General features: G+C 34.5%; 1 protein-coding gene across 1 annotated transcript; it reads left to right on the forward strand.

Annotated features, from left to right (window-relative positions):
* Positions 1–8,324: 8,324 nt before the first annotated feature.
* On the forward strand, positions 8,325–12,033 carry LOC114292616 (uncharacterized). The gene is made up of 2 exons (XM_028236612.2): positions 8,325–10,923; positions 11,326–12,033. Exons 1-2 carry the CDS (start codon positions 8,325–8,327, stop codon positions 11,757–11,759), a joined length of 3,033 nt encoding a protein of 1,010 aa, XP_028092413.2. The 3' UTR covers positions 11,760–12,033.
* The last annotated feature ends 226 nt before the right edge of the window (positions 12,034–12,259 follow it).

The following is a 12,259-nucleotide window of genomic DNA, read 5'->3' on the forward strand; positions in this document are numbered from 1 at the left end:
TCGGAAAGGAAAAGAAATGAAGTCGAAATCGATTGCATTGATTAATCACCGAATGGGTACACCGGCGAAATCCCCGACTACAATGTAACAACATATGAATGCAACAAATAGAGATGAATTGTGTATATGTACAAAATGATTACATAAACCAAACCAATGTTTGATGACAGCCTTAATAGTGAGTGATCATGAATGTGCAACTGGTGAATAAGAAAATGGTTTCGTAACATATATAGGAAAAAGCGGCCGGTATTGACGTTTACCCCCTCCCCCACACAGAAGCCAATGATCCACATAACCCCTACTGCAAACCTAACTGCGTTCCCCCACTCCAAACAACTAAAACCAATAAAACCCTAGTTCCCCTCAATTGATACCTTTGTAAACTACTTTCCTCAACTCCCAAAAAATGTGAGATTACACATACCAAAAATAAACATATAAAATCCTCATAAAATTAGAATATGAGGGCATATCTGTCCAGCTACACCCCAATAACATTTGAAACAAGACTATCCGGTAACAAAGTACTCATGAAATTGACTTGTCAAACAAAGGAAAAAAAAATGTGAGACTAAATAGACTATAAACTATTTCAATGGGACTTTCCAATAAATTTTTCAAACTACCAATAAAAGGTGCCCTAGTGGTGGTGGAATTCCCACTAAGAACACCGTATGATTTGGGATAGGAAAAAAGTGTCAGTGCTTGTGGACTTCGAATTCCCACTAAGAACGCCGTATGAGTTGGGTTAGGAAAAACTTGTTAGAGTGCTCGTGGACTTCTCAAGGACTTCACTAACGATTGGTTTGGAATGTCCTAAAAAAGTGTACTTTTTAATTTATTGGTGGATTTAGGTTAGGTTTGGGTTGGGTTTGATGTGATGTATTAGAGAGGTGATGTGATTTAAATAAGATAATGTGACTTAAATAAGATAGTAACTTTTTGACTTTTTGACTTATTTAGTACATGTCAAACTAGCCCTAAGAGTTATTTTTAAAAATTGATTAAAAGTTAATTTTTTAATTTCTTTTAAAAAAATAAAAAAGTAATATGACTAAAAATAAATTAAATTTTTTTTTTTGTTTAGCTCTTTTTAAAAGAGTCCTAAAAACGTCATGAGTTTTGGGGTAAGAAAAAAAAAACATTTTATCAAATTAAATTTGTTCTTTAGATATCCAATTATTGTTATAATTTTGAAAAATGTTAGATACTACTTATTATTATAATTATAATTTTGAAATTTTTTTTTTTATACTTGTCAACTCATTAGTGGTACTTTTAGAATTTTCAATTTAGACCTTGTTTGGCATGATCTAAAAAAGTCAAAAAGTCACTATCCTATTTATCTCACATCATCTTATTTAAGTAACATTACCTCTATAACACATCACTTCAAACCCAACCCATACTCAATCCATATTTCATAAAAAATAAAAAAATACACTTATTTAGATCATCCAAAATCAACCCTTAGTGTTCTAAATCGGGATTGTTTTGAAAAAGAGGAAGGGGTAAGGGTCGTCGTTAGGAAGGAAAACGATGGACTTTGGAATTGATGGTGAGGATGGAGAAAGGACTGGTGGTGACGTCAGGGGTGGCTGGAGATAGGTAAGGGTATGGTTTAAGAGGGTGAAATTGGGGTCACAGTAGTGATTGTTGTGCCTCATTTTGAGATGTATTATGTGCTTATTTTTATGATCTGAACCGTTTATTTTGTAAAATTTGTTGAGTACTCCATGCCTGCCAAAAATCATATTAATTGGATATGAATAACTACATGATCGAATTGCATATTTTTATACTATTTTTCAAAAGAAAAACTTCTTGTTTATTTTTTTGGTTATCAATCATATAGTTATTGATATCCGATTAATATGATTTTTGGTAGGCATGAAGTACCGAACAAACCCTACAACATGAACGGTTCACATTATAAAAATAAATTCATAATGCACTACAAAATGAATCACAACAGTCACTGCTGTGCCAAAGGCACAGCAATGATCCCAAGTCCTAAGAGGGTGGGGATTAATTTTTGGAAAATTTATTAGAAACTTCTTCTCTTTTTTTTTAAATATTTGTATTTTAATTAATTTATAATATATTTTTATATTTTTATATTTCAATAAGTCTTATTATTTGGATATTTAATACATTAAATCCTAATTATCACATTTAAGATATTTTATAGATAATTTTATTTTTAAAAATATTTTTGAACGCTTAGTAATTTGGTGATATGAATATTCACATCACGAAACATTTACATTGTTAATCTGAATATTATTATTATTAGAGATATTTTAATAACTATTCACTCATAAAATTTATTAGAACATAAGAAAATAATTTGAATTAAGTAGAATATAAATAAGTAAAAATAGATTTATGAATAAATATCCTATAATTTTTGTATTGAGTAGATTGCAAAATTTTTATAAAATTTAAAATTAATTGATGTTGATTCAAAGAGATTATTATATGGGTGTTATTAGCCATGCCTTAAATTTTAAGATAAATTACAAATACACTTTTTGAGATTTGTTTAAAATATAAATTATTTTCTGTAGTTTGAAAAATTAGAAATACCTCCCTATCAAAATTCTTTTATTTAACAGAATTAATTGAAAAAGTGAAATTTCTAACTGTTTACCTATATAATAATAAAATTATCTGAATTATTAATTGAAATAAAATTTTAACGTTATTAAAAATTGTTAATTAACTTGATAATTTATTAATAAAATAACCTATTTGTTATGAAATTAAAAATCTTAAAGGAGCATAATATAATTTTTAAAATCACAAAAAATAATTTATAATTTAAATAAACCACAAGAGTTTGTTTATAATTTGTCCTAAATTTTAAATCTAAAGTTACATACCAAAAAATAATATCATTTTTGCATTGATACAAACCAACCGATAAGGACTAGTGAACGGTTTAAAAAAAGATTAATGCTTGAGGCCTCGAATTGGAGGCCTCGAAATTGTCTCGAAATTCCTTTCTTTTTCTGTTTTTTCTTTTTTTCTTTTTTTTTTTTTTTTTTTTGCTGTGTGTTTGTTTTTTTTTAAATTTTTTTTTTCCTATCTTTTCTTTTCCTTGCCTCGAAATTCAAAAAAAAATTCTATCTTTTCTTTTCCTTTCTTTTTTGCAAGGGTGGTTATGTGTATTAGACATCTTGCACTAACTCAGCCTATATGGTTTGATAAAATCTAGCCCAACTTACTCACCTTTGATAAAGTCTAACCCAACTTACTCACCTTATCAAACTACATAGGCTGAGTTTTTTTTTTTTTTCTTCAATTCGTTGGGCTATGTTGATTTTTTTTTTTTTTTATTTGTTGGGCTATGTTGGCTTGGTTTTTTTTTTTTAAAAAAGGTGGTTATGTGTAGGGGTGTGCCAAAAAACTAAACATTCCGCACCAACTCATCGTACAAAATTATATGAAATTAAAAAAATTTAACCAGCAGCTTAACTGATCAGTCAATTAGGTTGGACTGGTTGAGTGATAAAATTGACTGATCAGTTAGGCTGTTAATTAAATTTTGTTAATTTCATATAATTTTATACGATGAGTTTGTGTGAAATATCTAATTTTTTGATACATTCTTGCACATAAACCACCCTTAAAAAAAAAAAGAAAAAAAACCAATTAAAAAAAATAACTAAACTAACACAGCCACCACCAAAAAAAAAAATAATAATAAAAAATAAAAAATAAAAATAAATTGTTGTTGAGGCAAATTCAAGGCCTCGAATTCGAGGCCACTAGCGGCGCTGTTAAAAAAAAGTATTATAAAATTTTAGATTTTTATTTATATCAACAAAAAAAATAAATAATATTATTATTAATCAGGTATTTTTTATTGGAAAAATTACTGATAAATCCTAAATTGGGAAATGTTGATCTAGTTAGTCTTATGTTTTTTTTTTTTTTTTATGAACGATTTGGTCCTATTTAGTTGGTAATGAATATTTTCCTGTGATTTGACATGAATGAAGTTTACATATTTATCCTTTGGTGGGATTTAGTGTGATTCTTTTTGCTGATGTGTGCATAATGGTGAGGGTAATGTTTTACATTTCCATTTGTGTGTGTGATTTTGGAGAATGATCAACAGTGGATTGATTGTAATTGCTGATGTTGTTTTCTTGTAACGTGGGAATCAATTTTATTTTTCTAGAAGTTTGTAAGGTTACTTTTTATTTTCCGATGCCGGTTGTTGTTTGTGCACTTTTGGTGACGAAGTAAGTGTGTGTTGCTTTGTTTAACACTTTAATATAACACTTCAATGTAATACTATCAAAAAAAAAAAACTCCTTAGTGTACTTTTTTCAAACGTAACGCTTCAATATAATACTAAAAAAAAAAATTAGTGTAATACGCTAATGTAACATATTAAAAAAAAACTCTTTAGTGTACTTTTCTCAAATGTAATACTCCAAAAAAAATTCTCAGTGTAACACTCCAATGTAACACACAAAAAAAAAAATTAGTGTACTTTTCTCAAATGTAACACTTCAAAAAAAAAGATGTGAGATTCTTCAAACCATTCTAAAAGGATGCGAGATATTTCAAACCATTTCAAAAAGAGTGAAAATTTCCTAACAAGTTTTGGGCAAATTATAATTTCAAATTGTGAGTGTTACGTTTGGAAAAAGTATATTTAGGAATTTTTTAGTGTTTTTGTGTGTATTACATTGGAGTGTATTGTATTGAAATGTTACGTTTGAGATTACATTGATTGGAGTATTACATTTGTCAAAAACACATAAAGTTATTTTTTTATATGTTATATTTGAAAAAAATACATTAAAGAATTTTTTTGGAGTGTTACATTATTACGTTTAGGAAAAGTACGCTAAGGAATTTTTTAGTGCATTACATTGGAATATTATGTTTTTATTTGTAATGTGGGATTTGTTCTAGAAGAAGTGAAAATCCAATACCTCTATAGTATGGATTGCCCAAATGTGTAATTTCACATTTAGATAAACTTACTTTTATTCTTCAAAAATTAAACTCAAACGTGTAAGTGACTACCTTTTTGTGTAATTTTCACTTTAATGAGACCTTTGGGTTCATTCGAAAAAAGAAAAAATTAAATAATTCAGAAGATCATATTTTATGATTTATTGATATTTCACCCTAAAAAATATTCTATTTTCAAGGACAGATGTATGTAAAAGAAAAATAATAAATAAAATTATCATTCATTATTATAAAGGAATAATTATTTTATAGAAAAATTTAAACTCATTTCAATGAAAGAAATAGAGAGCATTAATTCTTGTCGTTGGCTCTCGAAATCACGAAGTAAAAATGTTAAAAAACAGTTCCTACACCTTGTTTGGTAACGTAGGAGAAATAAAGAAAATAAATGTTTACTAAAGTTAGAGAGAAAAGAAAAGAAGATAAAACATATAACAATTTTTTAAAAATACATATCATAAATCATATAACTATAATTATTGAAATAATTTATTTATTTTTATTATCATAGATTTAAAAAATGAACCAATTAGATTATAAAAAATAAAAAAATAAAAGATAGTATGCTTACAGAATTTATAAACGTAATTCTCAACCAAAATGATGTAACAATAATATTTTTTTAAAAGTATAAATCATTTTCATAAATTTTGTTTTAAAGTAAAAAATCAAAACTTATCACATGATTTATATTGATTTCCTGTATAATATTTTACTCATGGCAACGTTATGGCTCATCATTTGGCACAAATGGCCAAGGAAGGTCCAGACAAGCGAATTTAGTGCATGCTTTGTTGAGTGAAGTTCCCATTTTGTAAGGGGTCAAGCCTTCCACCTTCTAAAAAAAAACACTATTCCATTAAAACAGGCCTTGTGATGGTAAGTAAGAAGCAAAGTTGTCCAATCATTTTTTTTTTTAGTAAATTACAAATATATTTTTTCAAATTTATTTTTTTTTTGACGATGAAATCACCATATATTAATAAGCAGAATAACAGCATTACAAGTTATAATAATCATGAGTACAAATAAAACTATAATAAATAAGCACCAACAAAAGAGTCTCCTAGCCTAGTCCAAAAGCTCGACGCCGAGGTGGCCTGTAAAGACTGGGATCAAAGTAGGAATTTTCAATCCGTGGCTCCCGCTTGCGTTTACCAGCAGTAATGTCAAAGATCAATTTAGAGGATTTAGGACAACGAGGTATGGAAGCACGAATTCTTTTTGACTGGCCTGCATAACAAAACATAAAATTATCAGACAATGAAGCTTTTCCAGTAGTCGGTGCTTGCTCCTCCATTTCACAATCACTAAGAACCGGGGAGGACAGTTGTAGAGTTGGCAAATTGGGTGGTGACGGTTGTAGTGTCTCTTCGCAGGATTGGGAAGAAGTAGGTAGAATGTCTAGGGATGGGGCCTCCATCTCGATATCCACTACTGCATCTTGCAGAATTGGGTCAGAATGTCCGCGAATTCGAACTTCAACAATCAACAAACTCTGTCGGCGTAAAAACTGAAAGGATCCACCGGATTGAAAAGCCTGACACGAGTTACGATCAATGAGGAGGAAGTCCTTGCCCAAATACACTCTTTTGGGACGCTTGACCTTCTGCGTGGGTTTATCATCCTTGCTGAGTGAAGTACTAGACATATCAACCTCACTATTCTTACTGCAACCAAGCCCACTGTGAGGCCCCTCTCTGATGACAGTGCCACAATCCCACCATGCTCCGATTCCTGCTCTAATATCCCTACTCGGAGACTGACCACTCGGTTCAAAAGCAACACCAGTATGAACCATGGTATTAGAGGACCTAGGTTGTTCACGGCCTTTTGACAGTGGAAAGTTTGTATCATCCAAGCCCACTTTAGACTGTATATGTTCCAAAGCAGCATCCCAATCAAATTGAAAATCATCACCCAAAGAATCCTGAATCAGAGCCATGTCCAACGGGTCCAAAACGAAAAATTAGTTAGGGTATAAGGAACCCTGCAACTTATCCTGAGCACAAGCCCCTGACATGACGATGCCTTTGCCTTTCTCTTCTTTGGAAAGACGTTTGGGAACCACTTTAGAGTTAAGAAGAAAGCCTTTCTTGAGCATTGTTCCAAGCAACCAAAAAGTGCAAGATCAGAAAGGGTAACTGGAAGCTCACCAAAAAAACACTGGAAAACGAGTTGTCTCGCCGTAAAACACCTGGTCCACATAGCGGAAGCAAGCCGTAGAGATCGTCGGAAAACAGAACAGAGAACAACAACCAAACCACCGGAAAACACCTTGAAAAACATATGGAACCCAGATCTACTGAATGAGACCGAGGGGAGGGGAAACCGAGGGAAGGAGAAACCGAGTCAAAGCCGGAAAAGAAACCCAGATCGACTGGAGTGAAGCACTGCCGGCAAAGAAAGCGACCTTCAATAGGTTCCCCTCCCCCCAACACTGAAGGATCGGAAGAAAAAAAGAGAGAAAAACAAGTTTTAAGGCTCGCCGGAGTGACGCCAGAAATTGCCTAAACAGTCGCCGAAAATTGCCTAACTTGTTTCGATATATGTAATTCCATTAGTTAACTTTCAAATTTATTTAAAATATAAATTGCCCCTTTATAATTATAAAAATGATAAACAATCCTTATCAAAAGTTATCACAGAATTAACAAAAAAAAAAAATTCTTAACAATACTCTTATATAACAGTAAAATTATCAGAATTATCAATTAAAATATACTACTAACATCATTAAACATGATTAATTAATTTAATGATTGATTAATGAAATAAATTATTTGTTATACGATTAGAATGTAATTTTTAAAATCACAAAAATAATTAGTATTTTAAATAAATTACATGTTGTAATTATTATTGTAATTTATTTATTTACTTTTATATCCAAGAGATCAGAGAAAGAATCCATATCATTTCAATGACAACATTTTATTGGCTATTGACCAAAGTAGACTATATTGCTATTCAGCAAAGATTCTCTATCTCCAAAAATTCCTATCCTCTTTGTTCCAAATCACTCACAATCATTAGATATGTCTTGAGATTTGTGAATCTTAAAATTCTCATATGATCCAATGATGGTGAGTAATTAGAGATAGGGGACAAAAAATTTTGAGGACAGACCATCCTTGCTGATATTTACTTATTACAAGACTACACAACTTTGAAATTTGAAAAATTGGGTGAGTCTTACATTTCATGGTGCTTCCCATAGCAATCCAACCCTCTTGCCGCCCCGCCGCCTGACCTCCGCCACCGTAGGCTTCTCACCGGAAAACAAAAAAAAAAGCCACCACCCAAAACCCACCTCTCAAAAAATGTCAAAAATTCCTCTCTCTATACTCTCTCTCCTCTTCCTCATCTTCCCCTTCCATGGAACCTCCCAAACTAGTACTAATTCAGAACAATCAATCTTATTGAAACTGAAACAATACTGGTCTGACCCAGCACCCATCAACCACTGGAACTCAACCTCTACCCACTGTGATTGGCATGAGATCACCTGCACCAACGGGTCGGTCACCGGACTTTCACTTATCAACACAAACATCAATGGAACAGTACCTCCCTTCATTGGCGACCTCCAAAACCTTACCCTCATTGATCTTCAATACAATTACTTTTCCGGGCCATTCCCAACCAGTCTCTACAACTGTTCCAAGCTCAAAATCCTTGACCTCTCACAAAACATCTTCACCGGCCCAATTCCCAGCGACATCGACCGGTTGTCAGCTCAGCTCCAGTCTCTCAACCTCAGCGGCAACATCTTCACCGGTGACATTCCCACAGCAATTGGGAAGTTCCCGGAGCTGAGAATTCTCCGGGTTTTTCTAAATGGGTTCAACGGCTCTTTCCCATCAGAAATCGGTAACTTGTCGAATCTTGAAGTACTAGAGATGTCTTTCAATAATTTCTCAATGATGGCTATACCTTCGAGCTTTACCCAGTTGAAGAAACTGAAAGAATTGCAGATGAGAGAATCAGGGTTGATGGGAGAAATCCCAGAAACAGTAAGGAATTTGACGGCGCTCGAGGTCCTTGACCTGTCAATAAATAGCTTGACTGGTAACATTCCAAGTGGTTTGTTCTTGTTGAACAATTTAACAATCCTGTATCTTTTCAGAAATCAGTTGTCCGGGGCTATTCCTCAGGTGGTTGAAGCTTTGAATTTGGCGGAAATCGATCTATCCGCGAACAACTTAAACGGAACAATACCTGATGATTTTGGAAAATTGACAAAATTGTCGGGTTTGGATCTGATTTTCAATCAATTATCCGGTGAGCTACCGGCAAGTATTGGCCGCCTTCCCTCCTTGGAAGTCGTTAAATTGTTTAACAATAACCTCTCAGGGGTACTTCCACCGGACTTGGGAAAATACTCGATGCTCAAAGAGTTTCAGGTCCCTTCAAACCATTTTACTGGTAACTTGCCAGAGTACTTGTGTGCTAATGGGGCATTGACCGGAGTCATAGCTTTTGACAACCATCTAACAGGCGAACTGCCAAATTCACTTGGGAATTGCAGGAGCTTATTGATTGTACAAGTCAATGGAAATCAACTTTCTGGAAGCATTCCATCTGGTTTGTGGACATCAATCCATATGAAAGCCTTGATTCTCAATGACAATTTGTTGTTCGGTCAGCTTCCCGATAAATTGGCTTCTAATTTATCACGGATCGAGATTAGTAACAACATGTTTTCTGGTGAAATCCCAGCTGGAGTGTCATCATGGAAGGCTTTGACGGTGTTCAATGCAAGTAACAATCACTTCACTGGTACAATTCCTCAAGGATTGACAGCTCTTCCTCATTTGACGACTCTGTTGCTTGATGGAAATCAACTTTCTGGGCATCTTCCATCAGATATAATCTCGTGGAATTGGCTGAACACTCTACATCTCAGTCGAAACCAGCTTTCCGGTCCAATTCCTGCCAAAATCGGGTCTTTACCTAGTCTCACTGATTTGGACTTGTCAGGGAACGAGTTATCGGGTCAAATCCCGCCTCAGATTGGCCTTTTGAAGCTAACTTTGCTCAACCTGTCTTCCAATCTTCTCACTGGGACAATACCAGTTGAGTTCGAAAACAAAGCATATGATAATAGCTTCTTGAACAATTCTGGTCTTTGTGCAACTAACCCATCACTACTAGGCATTGATGTATGCTCTTCAGGGCCTCAAAACTCCAGCAAAATTCTTGCTGTAATTGTAAGTACAGCGGCGGCCTTGTTTGCATTGGCTATGTTCTTCATGTTCCTCGTGGTCAAAACTTATCGGAAAAGAAAGTGTGGATTGGATTCCAAGTGGGAGTTCACTCAATTTCAATCGTTGAATTTCTCAGAGTTGGACATTCTATCGAGTCTGACTGAAAGCAACATGATCGGATCTGGTGGTTCAGGGAAAGTGTACCGTGTAGTTTTGAACCGTTGGGGCAAAGTTGTCGCTGTCAAGAAGACCCGGAATATCAGAAAGCTGGATGAGAAAGTCGAGAAGGAATTCCTAGCAGAAGTGCAAATTCTGGGCACGATTCGCCATTCCAACATAGTGAAATTGCTGTGCTGCATTTCTAGTGAGACTACAAAACTCCTCGTCTATGAGTATATGGAAAATAGCAGCCTGGACCGGTGGCTCCATGGGAAGAACCAGCGGTTGAGTGTCTCGGGTCCAGTCCATCATGCTGTCTTGGACTGGCCTAAGCGGCTTCAAATTGCAGTGGGAACAGCCCGGGGACTGTGCTACATGCACCATGAATGCTCACCTGCAGTAATTCACCGAGACGTGAAATCAAGCAATATCTTGTTAGATTCTAGCTTCAATGCAAAGGTTGCAGATTTTGGTCTAGCCAAGATGGTAGTCAAGCATGGAGAGACTAATACAATGTCAGTTGTGGCTGGTTCTATTGGATACTTAGCACCGGGTAAGTGATTTATTCAATACTCTTGATATTAGGGAAAACCCTTTGGTTGTTACGCATTTTTCTCGTACATATTACATATTTTTGTGGCAAATGTTATGTCATCTTCTGATAGAGTTAAACGACAATTTGTGGTTTAAAAATGAAAATTGCTATCATCAACATAAAAATTTGTGGTTAGGGCAACTTGTGGCTCATAAATGTTTCGATGAAAAAATGAGTAACTTTATTTCTGAACCTCAAATTGTCATAATATTACTAAAAGATTACGTAACATTTTCCACAAAAATGCATTAAAAAATGTTTAACAAGGTACATTTAGTACACATTAAAGGGTTCCTTGATATAAGTATTACTATTTCATAACCATTTTGTCGAATTCTAAACTATGAATTTGAGTTTCAGAGTATGCTCACACAACAAGAGTGAATGAGAAGATTGATGTGTATAGTTTTGGTGTGGTCCTTCTGGAACTAGTTACTGGAAGGGAAGCAAGCAACAATGGGGATGAAGATACTTGCCTTGCCGAATGGGCATGGCGCCACATTCAAGACGGAAACCCCTTAGTTGATGCCTTGGACGAGGAGGTTAAAGAACCTTGTTACCTGGATGAAATGACTTGTGTCTTCAAGCTCGGGATCATTTGCACGGGCACGTTTCCCTCAACTAGGCCTAACATGAAGGAGGTTCTGCAGATCCTGCTCAGCTGTTGCAGCCATCGACCAGAATTAGGAGAGAAAATTGATGGAAGCGAGAATGCTGGTTCTCCTCTCCTCAAGAATTCCAGGCGTGAGAGGTTGTTGGACGATGAGGATGATAGTTTGGTGTCCAATGTTTAGTGGCTCTTCACTGCTATTTAAAGAACCTGATTAGCATGATGGGGAGAACAAAGATTCACACATGAGAAATAGTTGTAGCTTAGATTCTCTGAAACATATATCAAGCAATGGGTTTGAGAGAGAGAGAGAGAGAGAGAGACTGCCTATATCATATGAAAGAGGGGGTAGGAAATGGTTCCTCACCATGATGTTGAATACAATAAAATTCAGAAATGTATAATAACTTTAAACTTCATCCTTGAATTTAGGCTCTGTTGATGGTCCTTCAGGCTTTTGATTTTTGTGCAAGCATGAACTCTAAAACCACCGCCTGTTTCTTACAAGCATGAACATATTGAGTTGTAACCAAATTAAGAAACACAGTTCACAATATGAGAACCTGCAGCTGTTAGACGGTATATCAAGCACAGTAGCAAAAATGCCAATAGTCCCAGTGCACGAAGCTCCCACCACTGCAGGGCGCGTGTGGAGAGACTATTTCATGGTTTGAAACCGTGATG

The sequence above is a fragment of the Camellia sinensis genome, chromosome 5 (genome assembly GCF_055761805.1).
Source record: "Camellia sinensis isolate YWXY chromosome 5, ASM5576180v1, whole genome shotgun sequence".
Classification (NCBI taxonomy): domain Eukaryota; kingdom Viridiplantae; phylum Streptophyta; class Magnoliopsida; order Ericales; family Theaceae; genus Camellia; species Camellia sinensis.